Below are 14,473 nucleotides of genomic sequence, written 5' to 3' on the forward strand. Positions count from 1 at the left end.
CAAATTGCACTCATCCACTATAATTAATTTATTTTTATATTTGAATTTAAAATATGTCAAGTACCTTTTTTACAATCTTTACTTAAAAGTTTAAGGTATCTGAAAAACAGTGAGTATGAAAAATGTGAAGATAATATGCATAAAAAAAGAATAGGAATGCAAAAAGAAAAATATTGATTCTAATTTAAGTGGATTTTATCAGTGATTATTTTAGAACAAAATCACAAAATAACATTGAAGTCGCAAGCAACATCTGAAAGAAAACTTCTGAATTCAGCTTATTAAATTACGAAGCTAATTTCTGATATGCCTTACAATGCAAATATTGGCATAACATAATCGAGTGACAAAATCTGTGATAGCCTAGTGCAACTAGCAAATGGGAAAAAAATCACAAAAACATCAGTATTTTCATTTACTGATATGCCTTTTCTTCACCAAGAATAATCAAAGTTTTAAGGACTTTTATTTTATTTTATGTTTACTTATTCGAATATTGCCATCATATCCAAGTACTCCTACTATGAAGTAGATCTTATGAATTGTATCGAATAAATCCAAACATAGATAAGTCTTTTGCATCATATAGTTTAGAACCTTCAGAAAATGTAACACAAATTAGTTAACACATTCAGTTATCTTTATGGATCTTGCATGATTAAAATGGAATTGGAATCTGAATGAACAAAAAGCAAGCATAAAGATATCTACAGAGGATGTCAAAAATAATGGGAAACCCACACAAAAAAAAGTGTTTTACACCTAATATGGTGTGGGAGCACTTTTGGTAGATAATATCGTCTGCGCCCTCCTTGAAATGGACATATACAAGTTCTGTACGATGGTAAGTGGGATATTATACCATTCCTCAAGCAGAAACAGCTCTCACTCCCGGATAGACGCAGGAGAAAGATAACGAGATCTCGCTAACCAGACGAGCTTTCACTATCTGCCCTCTTTGGAACTTAGACAAGGCTCTCATTTTAGCTTCACCTGAAACGAAATTAATCAGCCAATGATGTACAATACACTCGCACACAGCCTTGAGACTATAAGAGCCAATGTAGTACAAAAACTGACAGTTACGTATTTAATTTAGTCCTAAACTATCACATATGGAAATCAATGTTTTCACGGAGGCTTTTCCATTATTTCGGACAACCCCTGTATATTGCCAATTGATAAACTTCCGTCCCTTCATTGTGAATAACTACATTATACTACTCGATGTTTTCATGATCCGGCGTCAAAATTGCGCCATTATTAACTATAGTGTGGCTTTTGTCTTAATGAGAGCTGTCGATGTCAGTGTGGAAATCACCAGACTTTTACCTATAGCAAGTCTACAAACTTCCACGCTAGCAGATGATGCTATAACTGACTTCGGAGTCACAGTAAATATTGTGAGTGTTACCTTAAATTCGATAAAGTGAGCAAGAAGATGGCTTAGCAACGAAGTAAAGTACTCTATTCTGTGTCTAACCAAGTATTGTTTTCATATTTCAATAGGATACATCACAAATAATGATCTATTTACCATGAGGTACTCAGTTATGAAGAAAGGGTGGAACATTGTTAGCAAGCTCTCTGCAAATAGCTCCTATTGTGAAGCAAGTTATCTGAACTGAAGATAAATTTTATGGAACAGACTCATCGTAGATTTAGATATAAAATGTACATCATTTGTTTCAGAGTTCTCACAAAATGCAACAGGAATCAAGCATCATACTCAATATTTTTATATGACTCGTACAATAAAAAAAAAGAAGAGGAAATATTATTTTCAGAAGAATTAGAAATAAATTTTTTGAATATAAAAAATATTACTAGGTAGTTAATATTCTCTGGACTCTCAGTCTTGACCAAAAAATCGTGACCAAAAATAAATAGTGTAAGCTTACATAGAAAGAAAAATAATTTCTTGCCTTCTTAACTAATTCTCCACTTTGTGGTCACGTTTCGTTTCTTTTAAAGAAGGGCTAAGTATGTTGATTTGGTTGCGTTGTAATTCTACTCGTGACTTAAATTTCACCAGCTTAGCGTGACATGGAAAACTGGAAAGCGTGGTAGCAGCGCAGATATTGGACGACGATTTTAAAATGGTGAACTTTATACCCAACAGTTTCTGTAAAGTTTAAAATATGAAACAAACCGAAAAACAGTTGAGAAAGCATTTCCATAAAAGTAAAATCCGTATCATTCCTGTAAGTTTCCATGCTATATCATCGACATGCTGATGTCCAAGTGATGCTGATAACCGAATTCGATGGGCGCAGTTTCACTGAAAATGTCACTACATCTTGAAATAAATGATCTTTTCTTATTTAACAATTCATGTAATAGTAACTATGCTTTATTATGTAATATAATTATTACTTTTAAAATAGAGGAGAGTTTATAACATAGAAACATCTTGAATATATGAATTTTTGCTGTGACTGGAATACTTGCTGCGATTACGTACGTACTGCAAGAACAAATAATGATAGAATATCTGGCAGATATTCTTAATACATTATTGTTTCTGTAATTGAGCCTTATGCCACCAGATCCAAATTATGATTCTGTAATATATGAATCTAGGATATGTGTGAAGATATATGAAGTATTTAGCTAATTCTTCATACTTAAATATTCATCGGATCATGTTTCTCTTATATGCAGGTTTTAGTTATCTTTATGCAAACAAATTATAAAAGCAAGAATACTTCATATGTTTGTGAAACTCAGTGTCAGTTATTATTTAGTTATGTGCGAAATATTTAGCTAATTCTCATATTCTTCGAGCTTAAATATTCGCAGGATTTTGTTTCACTAATATACAATAATATATATATAATCAGGGACACTAAATATTTTTGATGCACCATTTGCAATTATTCATTATTATTTCAATTTTGATTCCTACGTTTATACATACTTAGGATGACAGAATAAAATTTTGCAAAAGGAAAACACTCTTAGAAAAAGGATCACAAATAAAGGAACAGCGACTATTTTTGAAACGAATTGTTAAAATTAAATAATACCATTAAATAAATTTTCATTCAATGTATTACCAAAATTATGTTCCATATTTTATACTTCAGAAGAAATATATATTTCCATGTGCACGAATGTCTTAGCCAGTAAAGTACTTTTAGGTCAAAGTAAGCTAACATACATTTTATTTCATTGAAAGACTTCTTAGGAATAAAATGGAACACAAAACCAGTATCAAGGTTACGTCCTTTACCCAGATAGTTATAAATCCCTGTGTATCCGTCCATGAACTTTAAAGTATGTACTTGAACTGATAAAAGGAGTGAAATCCAAAAGTAAATCTAAAAGTTTTAGATTGATTGTTGAATTTCGTGGAATCGAAGCGTAACAAAATGCTTTTGTGAAAGAAGTATTAAGGTAGACGACTGTTAAGAATAGAAGTTGCACAAGCGAGGTTCATTAACACCAAACTGAAAGGATTATTTCGTATTATCAGGATCTCGTGTGAAATAAAAATGTCATACTTTTTTCATCTTCTGCATATTGTAGATAATATCATTTGTTATAAAACTTCTTTAAATAAAAGGCCATTCATAATTTTGTAATTGTCATGATCGAATAGTTTTCCCTTGCTCGATTATATTGAATTAATTTAAATCTTTTTTAAACATCTTTATTTTTAAAATGAAATATTTTTCGTATTTTCAAGCTTCTTAACTAAGCTTCTAACTTTCAAGCTCTAAGATTTAATTTTTAAAAAATACAGATTTATTTATATTTGGAAGGTATCAAAAATGTACATAATTTTCAAAAACTCATATTTTTTTCTTTTTTTTTTTTTAAAGAGATATTTTATTGGTTTAAAAACTTTCTTTTGATAAGAACAGAGAATTTTTTTTTCGATTTACTAAAAGGAATTTTTTTGTTATTTTCATTTACAGAAAAGATCTCTCTTTCAGTTTGGAATATTTTATGCATCTTTCTGACGTAAAAGAGATGCGAGCACAGCCAGTGACAGATTTACGCACTTTGTGACTTTATACAGTGCACACTGTGAAGCTTTCTTTTAATAATTTTAATCAAAAACTAATGGTCACAAATATCACATTTCAATATAATTTTAATTTAGCTACAAATTATTTAATTTAGTATTATTTTATTAACAATGTACAAACGCACGTATTTTTATTTATTTATAATGACTAATCTTTGTATGACATCCACATTGGTACACAATATTATTTAAACAGACGCTCGGTATTTATGAATATTGTACGTAAGAATTGATCGTAATGAACAGATAAGAACTTACCAATTATATTTTTTAGTATTAAAAAATTGTCACATTATTTTATAATTAAAAGAATTTATATCTTTTCATAAATTTATTTTGCCGTATATTAGATTAATAACATCTTTCTAATCAGCATGTCTGCGATCTTAAGCAGCTGACTAGTCGAAAATCAGCCAATGAGCACAGCGTAAGAACAACATGTGCTGTTACATTTATCATGTGACTACAGCGCAGCATGAATTCATTCACTTTATTCATTTAAAAGCATCAAATATTCACATCATTTTTAGTGGAATTTTGTGGTTAAAGGCTTTAAATTATTGCATTTAAAACGACAATATAAAACTTTAAAGCATAGAATTTAATATAAGAATTTAAAATCACTAATTATCCGCTTTTAGAAATAGGTATTTGATTAAACTTGTGGAGATTTTATGTATGACAAACTATCCAATAACAGTTATTTTGATTGCGAGGTAATTACGACATTTTTTAAAATGTAAAGTCCGTTCAAAATAATAATTATATCGAATTTCGCAAAACAACATTTATTCAAAAAATTATTAACTTGTTGAGTATTGAGCAAATGTGATATATTTCTTACACTTCTCTGTATGTTAGCTATAATTATTTTCAGAATAATTTACAGACTTTTGTTATTAAATATAATTCATTGTCTTTAATATCTGTCATTGATTACATATGCAACTCGAATCCTTAAATATAATTTACATTTATATAAAATAAAGATGTTGACTTTTATAATCCTGTAAAGTTAACAGTTTTCTGAAAAAATTCCATAATTATTTACTGGTAAAGCGTTTTTCGTTAATTCCTTGTTCTACCTGATTATTACCTTGTTCTACCTGATTATTACCTTGTATTCTACATGTTTTTCTCAATTTTTTTTTATCAGATTGTACAGACGAATGTCCAATTCAACATTGTTCTACATTCCAACTCACATATCAATCTACTTGAAAGTAAGTATCCCATTTGAGTTTTAATGATATTAACTAACATTTAATTTTGATTATAGTTGAATAAAAATAATTCATTAATAATTAATTTTAAATTTTCATAGGGTTTGGACGACTACTCCTTTGACGTATTTAGCTTGAATGAAAAAGCCAATGGTCAAGGTTTACGTTATTTGGCGTACGATCTGCTCAACCGTTATGGTCTGACTCACAAGTTCAAGGTATGAAATCGTAATATTAAACAGTAGAAAACAGTAATTTAATAGCATATGTGCTTTTTTTAAAAATTATTATTAAATATTACCTTTTGGAAAAAGGTAAAATTTACTTAAAAACTTTCTTTTGAAGTAAAATTTAAAATAAAATGTTCAAAATATCATCGAGTTACATAAGGCTACTTTCACATTAAAGAAAGAGTTTTGCCATCCAATCAAAATTTTTATTGATTCATTTTATTAAATCTTCTTATATAGGTTGTTTACTCTAATCGTAGCCCAAATACCTAATTTCTAATCAGCCAAATAGAGACGTATATTTCAAATTGGAAAAGTCCTCTAAATAACGTAAAGAATTGAATATTATGTTGTTTAAATCAGTGAACTTACGATTGAAGAAAATAAGAGGCCTAAATTTCTACATGGTCCTCAGGTACTGTTAATAATATTTAGTAAAACATTCTTTAAAGATTAATAATGTAAACAAAAAATAGATTCATTTCTTCTGCCTCCATAATTTATCGAGTTATAATGCTTTACATTTCTTTGTTTTAGACCAATCGATAATAAATATCCCCTTGGTGTAAACATACTTTATTTTAAACAAATAAATGATAAAATATGCCTTGAAGCTCTAACACGTTAAGCAAAATAAATATACTATTCTCATCTTACCCAAATTTCCTAGTTATGGAGCTTTGAATCTCATTATTTTAGACCAATCAACATTGGTCATGAGGCAGCGCTTAACACTGACTGAAGACTCTTCGTATAGGCTGCCGCTGAAATGCTCTCTGATAGTTCAAAACAGTGATATTTCAGACTTCATATTATTATCAATATTACTAGCAAAAGTTTTGAGCATTATTGTTTAAAATGTTACTGTATCAAGATTATTTTAATGAACTAATAGCGGCAGAAGAGTATATAAAAATTTAGACTTTGCAATTACGTCAGAAATACATTTATTGACTCAAATAATATAAAATATAACTCTTTACACCAGCTAGGACATTTGCATGGCTATCTGTAACGATTTAGGTATCTGCTATTGGGGCATGATAAAGTAGACATTCCGTGTATAATTGTTTTTGTGATCTTCTTTCGTATGGATTTATTGAGTGTTTGAGGGGTGAAATTTATTAAAGAAAAAAATGGTAGCTCAAAAATGTATTTCTAGCATGACTTATAAAACGGCTATACAATCAAAAGTTGTATTATTATTAGAAAACAACCACAGATTTCTCATTTCAGAATAAAAACTTTATATTCGTTTGAAGAGAATACACATAAAGACAGAATAAAACTATTCTAAAATTGTTGCAAACATTTATCTTTTAACCTTATTGAAATCCTTTATGAAATAAAAAATCTTTATTTTATGAAAATGAAAATCTTACCATTTTTGAAACTTTTATGAAATTAAATATGTGCGTAAATTCGTCCGATAATGCATGCCCCTCATAATGCGATTTCCTGTTACGCGATTTATACCTCCCGCTTAGTACTAGAGTCCACTGTATTAATTACTGAAAAGCAAAAATATTTAATATTCATCGAGTTGAAATATTTTAAATCAAGCTGATCATCTGAAATGTTTATCTTTCCTGCACTCGTTTCCAATATTGAAGTGGCTTTACTTGAAGTACTTATATAACCACAAGTTAAGAGACCCTAAGTTCATCTTCCAAGTCAAACTTCGGCTATAAAAAGTGACATCAAGAAGCAAAAATATTTTAGTATTTTAGCTAGCAATTTTAGAGGTTTAAGGGACAATCCATTTGTAAAATATAAAAGAAAAATTTAATTACTCGTGAAACTTTAGTTACAAAGTTTCTAACCTCGATTTAGCCAAGAACTTGATTAGAAAACTTTGCGTCATTTATACGATATTGCTATGCCTTTATATCACACATGTTCACACCTTATTGTAATCACCGAATTGCCGTACCGAGGGAATGACGAGAGTGGCTTTCGCTAACAGTTCAAGTACAAAGTAGGTATGGAAAATGACAAATCAAAAAGCTTGATGATTGGATTGGTATGATTTGCTGTATAAATAAAAAAAATAATTCAAAAGTAAGCTCTCTGGAACTGATTTAAAAACTACGAGTAAATAAAAAATCTTTCATAAAAATATGAGCATTTAATATTTATTTGCTGCAGTAAAAGACTTCACTTGTAGTGTATAACTTTTTTTATCAATAAAGTGTAACAGTGAATTATTTTTTAAAAAAAGAATTCGTTATTTTTTCGAATTCGTTTCCCTTTCTTGCAAAATTATATTATTTTCTATATTTATGAGGTAATAATTCCAGGAAGGTAATTTGCAGGGGGAAGGGGAATCATAGAGGAGAAGAAAAAAAAATCAATAAAAATATAATGATCTGTTTAGGCGGGGCGCAGTTTTGGTAGTTCTTCAGGATCACTTCAATACGACTTTGTGATTCTTTGAGCCATATTGCCAGTATAATTTCTGTTTAAAAAGTAATGTTCGCAAATCCAGAACGTCAAATTATACGTCCTCAAAAAGTCGCATATTTTTGTTATTATAGAAACCGGAAAGTAAATGATAGGATGTAGAACAAAAACATGCTCTACCCGGAGAGAGGGGTTAACAGGTTAACTCTTTTTCTGGGAACAATGTATCTCGGCAATGACCACAAATTCCGTTTTCGAGCTGAAAGCGGTTACTTACACCAACAACCTTGAAGATTGCGCAAGAGGTAGGAGGGGGAAAGTCTACAAAATTCTTTTCAAGGTCGTCAGAATCTTTATGTGATTTACGATGCAATAAGAAAAAGACATGGCGAAAGGAAAGTGAAATTGTTATGCAAAATAGAACATAAAGCTCATAAATAATTATACATACACGTTTATATATATATATATATATATATATATATATATATATATATATATATATATATATATATATATATATATATATATATATATATATATATACATCACTTAGTTATATATTTTCTTTCGCTAAATAATGAAATTATTATATATGCGTACAGAAATTTGTAATTCCATAGAAAGCAAGCCGGAATTCTCCTAAATACATTTCATAAGTTGAATTTGACTTTTAGAAATTCACGTCAAAGTTCAAAACAAAAAACAATGAATCAATTATAAGATCTTACAAAATTATGATCATCAACTGTTGTATCCAAAAATTGAAAAATAATGCATTGAAAAAATGACAGTAACATTTAAAATCCAATTGAGGGAATATGCTTAAAAATATCTATGATATAAAAGGTTTTACAAAACTAAATTATTGACACCTTCCCAAAAATCATCATTAGTTAGCATAAGAGTGAGGTAATTTAACTCTTAACTAATTCGCAAAAAGAGAAGAAAAAAGTTGAAATATTTAACAAAATTTCTTTAAAAAAAAACATAGAATCTCAAAAGAAAATTTTTAAAAAATAGAGAGAGGGAGAGAGAGAGATTTTTAACACTATTATCTTGATACCAACAGTAAAATTCTCAAAAGACTGCGTTATTCTACTGGCTTTATATAAGTGAGAAAATCACAGTTAAAAAAGAAGAAAACATGGAATAAAAATATAAAAATTAAAGAAAATAGTTAATTTAAAACATATTCTTTAACGTTAATGTTTATTTAATTAACGTTAAAAATTCTTTCAGAGCAAGTGAGTTATGGTAAATTCAAATTTCTTTAAATGAACTTAAATTTCTGTATTCTAAAAAGTTTAATTTTAAAGGAATGATTCATTTTTTTATTATTTTTAAATTTTATAATCATGTTCAGAAATTAACCAGGAAAAAAGTATGGATGTGAAAGATTCAAAAATGTTGTATAATAATGTATTCTTATATAAACTTTTAATATTTATTGTTTATAACAATTCAAAAATTAATATAAATGAACAAAAATTTGCACACTTTGAAAGGTATATTTAAAAGTAAATTGTTTTCGATTTCTGACTAATGCTCATTAATTTTTTGTAGTTTTTCGCATAAGTGCTCATTACTTTAATTTTATCGTCATTCTTTTAGCTAACTTACATTTAACGTTAATTATCAAAATTTATAACATCATTTCGTTTAACATAAACATCATTGTTAAAATTTAAAATGAATAAAGACCTATGTGCGTATTTTAAAAATAAATTTACAAACAACAAAAATCTTACAAAATGATAGCTGAAGATACAGAAAATCGACATCATTTGCAAGTCTTTGTAAGAGCGCTATTCTTAGCATAAATGTTATCATAACTTAATGCAATCATTAAATTTTTTTGTTTTCCATAGTCACGAAAATAAAACAACCTTTGTTGTGTACACGCCGTGGTCAAGGATCAAGGTCGTCTCAAAAACTTTTCACCGACTCAATCCTTCCACTCGATTGCGCAAGGTCAAGGTAACATCTTGCCAGCCGTTCAAAAAAATTTGAAAAAAAATAATATTGGCTTCATTTCCTCGAAAAGAGCTAAACGGTCAGTATAAAAGTGAAGTAATTAATCAGGAATTCTCTTAGAAAGCGAAGTTTTCGTATTTTATTTTAAACCGTCAAGTTGTTCATTGTTTCGTTTTGTTTTTTAATAAATCTGAGTCCATAGGAAGAAACATCACTTAATCACGTGCAATATATTGTTTCGTCATGAAATAACTGCCGAATCTGTCTAGATAACGTTAACACCCTGCTATGTATTCTAAATCAGTTCTTTTGCGGTTTCTATTTTAAATAATAGCGATCAAGATCTGTATTGCTCTGGAACAGTACTTCTTTGTATAAAAAGCTCGATTGAATGCGGCATTCCATTAATGTTTTGTGATTGCAAAACTTAATAGCAACTTGTTTCCGTTATTAGCACCATTAATATTATCAAATTAATAATCAAAAATAACTTAGTAAATCATGTTCATTTTAATATCTTCTTTTAAATTTTAAAATAAATAGTCGCTCCAAAAGATGGAATGTTTTTTAGATGGACTGACTTAATTTATTGGATGTCAAAAAGGAGACGAGATATCATTGTAATTGCAATCATTAAATTGATACATTATATGCAAATTTCGTCTTCCTTCTTAAGAAATAACTTTTTTATATCAATTATTCAATTATCCAGACCTATCGATTTACCGGATTGGATCTGGTCCCATTAATCCAGATAATTGGAATTCTGCTTTATTGATTTTTGAATATAACTGAGATATGTTGTAAAATATGAATTCAATAAGCGTATGTATAAAACTTAATCAAGCTCTCTATGATAAGGTTTTATATTATTGAAGTTTTGATTATTTTACTTTAAAGAAATTACTCATATCCTGTAGCTTAAAAATGTTTGCTCTTGTACCACTATGACTTGAGAAGTATAATTTTTTTTATATCTTTTATAAAATATTTAGTATTAATACGAATGATTAAATATGACAAAGTAATCATTAATTACCTCTAAATTGCCAACTTTATCTTCTATAGATGAAAATGTCGGCTAAACAATCGAATGCAAATAAATACATTTTTTTAAATTAAAAAAAAACTACAGTTTTATTTAAAGAACCAAGGCTTTCAATTTTCTTCTAAGAAAGATTCAGGTCCCCAATAAATCTCGAAGTATATTTTCTAAAATAGCATATTGATATTCTAAACAAGAAATATTGATATAAAAAGAGAAGTAATCAAGACATATTCTGTTGTATTTGGAGATGAAATAAATTCTTGTTACAGAAATATGCTCTGAAAATAATTAAACGTATCCGGGAGTTTTCGTTTATCAAATTAATTTATTCAGAATTATGTTTGTACATTTTGCTAATTAATTCATTGTATATCAGATAATTATTTAATAAATGCTCAAATAATGTTTCACAGGAGAAAATTGTTTCATTTGTAATTGCAAGCATTGCAAAGAAATAATCATAAACATTAGCCACACCTAGAGTCCTGTTCAAAGGTGCGGTTGAAGCAGGTATTCATGTTTTTATATCCGAAGTTCACTCGCACATTCAAAAGAGTTAAAGGTCATTCTTCTTTCTGCAATGCATACCTTTACTTAATTTGCTAAGACGATAGCTATATGATCATATTGATTGCTTAATCTTTCTTTGTGTCTTTATCAATATATAATTCGCATCCTGCAAGATTTAGTTTTCATTTTCTTGCATTCAAAGATATTGGCTACGCATTGAATTTTCATGCTATTTTGATCAGATTATGTAAAGAAAATTACGCATTTATGGGCAATCGTTATTGACGCTGACCTTTATAAAACCACGAGCAACCTCTCAGGGAAAGGCATCAGTAATTTTCAGATTACGCAGAATAGTCTAGACGAAACAGATTTCAGTTTTTTAAAAATATTTATTAGTTTAAAAACGGGAAAATGTGACGTCAACAAAAGTTTTTTTTATAAAATGAGTAGCAATATTTTGAAAGCAAAATACTTAAATTTGTGTGCTTTTTCATATTTTAACGGCATTTTATATCATTATATAATGCTAGTGCGATTACTACTTAAAAACACTACTGGACTGAAGAATAATTTGACTCTGTTAATTCAATTTTTAAAATCTAAATAGAAAAATATTTGAAGAAATTGCAAGTACTTTCGTATAACATTAATCACGGAATCAATATTCTCTATAAGCGGACACTTCGCCAATATGGCGCTCTTTCTCTATTCCTTGCAAAATAAGTGAGTAGAAAGTGTTAAAAAATGTAGAAAATCGCTGCATGCAAGACATTAGTCAGGAATTAGGAATGTCAGTTGGGAATGTCATAAACGTGAGGCTGCCACTTAAATTTTGAATTTCATTTTGTAATATTTCTTAAACCTTACTGTAAAGAAATAAGGTCATTAGTGACTGTAATACCTGTGTGCAATTATTTTTTTAATTCAAGAGCTGTAAGTTTTAATACTTATTCCGCAAAATAACTCTTCATATCTTTTGGCGATAGTGTCAAACCATTTGAATTGATCATTTGAATTTTTATAAGATTTAGAACAGTTGGCGATTTTTAAAATATTTTGTACTTACGTTCAAATTATTTCAATTCGAAATAAATAAATTATCTTCATAAAAAATAAAGAAGTTGTATATTATATCTTTTTTTTTCCTTGCTAGATTGAAATAAAATTCAAAAGAAATTAATTTATTGTGAAAACGAAAAGTGTAACGAATTATTTTCACAGACCATATTACCTTTTAAAAGGATGCGCTGTGAAATTTTAAATTTGAAAGTGAAAATGAAAAGTAAAAGCAAAAATTATTTTAAAACTTAAAAAAAGATAGACAGCGCTAATAACCAAGTGTTTTTCATTTTACCACACCGTCTCATCGTCGCAATTTTATTTTGAAATAAGAGTTCCCATATTCTCCCCAGGTACTTTATTTCAAGAAAAGTAAAAATATCACTCTTTGTTGGAACTTTAATCAGAACTTTATGGTCCTTATTTCGCAGTACATTAAACAGGCAAAATTCTTACCGTTGTAATAATAGAAGTCAATGTGCATTACTTCTACGCAAAAGTTTTCTAGTTTTTACGAAAAGAGTCGTATTACAAGATGGAATGGAATTACCATCTCACACTTTTTTGAATTTTTATCTGCATGAAAATTACCATGAATAAAAAAGAAAAATTAAGAGCTTCGAATTTTTACTTTTTAACTTTTTATAGCATTTTATTCGATCTTAATAGTCTCCAAGAATTTTTTATGTACCAAATGACATTCACACATGGCATTTAAATAACAGGGTAGGGAATTTTAACAGGATGCAACAGGTTGACTCCCCTTTAATGAATATCATAAAATAGAAGTATTGTTTTCTTTCACTTTCGCATCACGTAATCTCAGATTGCTCAGGGGAAAAAAATGATCCCATTGTTTTACCTTAAAAGTTTTACATGGAATGGAAAGGATCACCATAAAATTATACCGGCTGGAAAGTAAAAGATTAATCGGAATGTCTGCAGTCTGAGAAAAACGTTGAGCTTTGTTTCATGATAACGAATTTACGTTCATTAAGAAAAAAAAATTAAATTACAAAACTATTTGGTATTTGCATTGTTTTCTCTCTCCCTCTTTCGGTTTATATATGTAAACATGTTTTACGAGTTGCATGGCCGAATAGAAGAACTTGAAATTTTAAAACTTTGATTTATTTCACCACGAGAGGCATACTTTATACAGAAAAAAATGCGGTAAGATATGCGTCAGTCTACATCGCGATAGAAGAGCAGAGGAGCAAGAAAATACCAAAATTTTTCACTTCAATCATTTTACTATGAGATTTTGAGTGGAATTTCTTTGACACGTTTAATGTTAGGAAAGAGAAATTTGGGTATCTTTAAAAGAATGTTGTAAACATTAAGGATTTTTATCCCTTCATGCAGAGCGTGAGAACCTGCTGAAGAGAGCAGTTTTCTAGACAGCATGTTAATAATAATTAATTTTTTTTATATAAATGGAAGTGGATCAGGATAATAAGAGACCATTTTAGAATGAAGGTAATATGGACTAAATTATATATATATATATATATAGATAGATAGATATAGATATAATTAGAAATAGATAGATATAGATATAATTAGAAATAGATAGATAGATATAGATATAGAAATTGAGAGAGAGATAGAGAAAAATTACAAAGACTAAATAGTTTTGTAATTATATATATGTAATAATAATTTGAAAAAGCAACTGTGGAAGTTTTTAATCATTTTTATTCTAACTTCAAAGAAATAATCCAATTTCTAGGGCTTGTCAATTTTTTTTTTATCTAAGGCAGTTAGAGAACCGCATAAGACGGCAGAAAGCAAGAAAGAGACAGCATGAGAAAATATTCAGAGCTTATATAGTTTTAGAAGAGAATAGGTCGACTCATCCTTTTGATACGTGGGTAAATTAATGGCCTATATATCTTGAGTAAACAAATGCCATTTACCTAGAGAGAGAGAGAGAGAGAGAGAGAGTATATGTACTTTAGAGTTATTACTATAGAGTCATTTA

General features: G+C 28.6%; 1 protein-coding gene across 7 annotated transcripts in view; it reads left to right on the top strand.

The window, feature by feature from the left end:
- The window catches only part of LOC129959014 (dual specificity calcium/calmodulin-dependent 3',5'-cyclic nucleotide phosphodiesterase 1-like), a 601,405-nt gene that overhangs the window by 533,827 nt on the left and 53,105 nt on the right, over positions 1–14,473 (top strand). For all 7 annotated transcript variants that reach the window (XM_056071778.1, XM_056071780.1, XM_056071781.1 and 4 more), the window contains 2 exons: positions 5,193–5,259; positions 5,361–5,477. In XM_056071778.1, coding sequence (XP_055927753.1) covers positions 5,193–5,259; positions 5,361–5,477 — 184 coding nt within the window. The remainder of the gene's footprint in view (positions 1–5,192; positions 5,260–5,360; positions 5,478–14,473) is intronic.

This window comes from Argiope bruennichi, chromosome X1, assembly GCF_947563725.1.
Source record: "Argiope bruennichi chromosome X1, qqArgBrue1.1, whole genome shotgun sequence".
Lineage (NCBI taxonomy): Eukaryota > Metazoa > Arthropoda > Arachnida > Araneae > Araneidae > Argiope > Argiope bruennichi.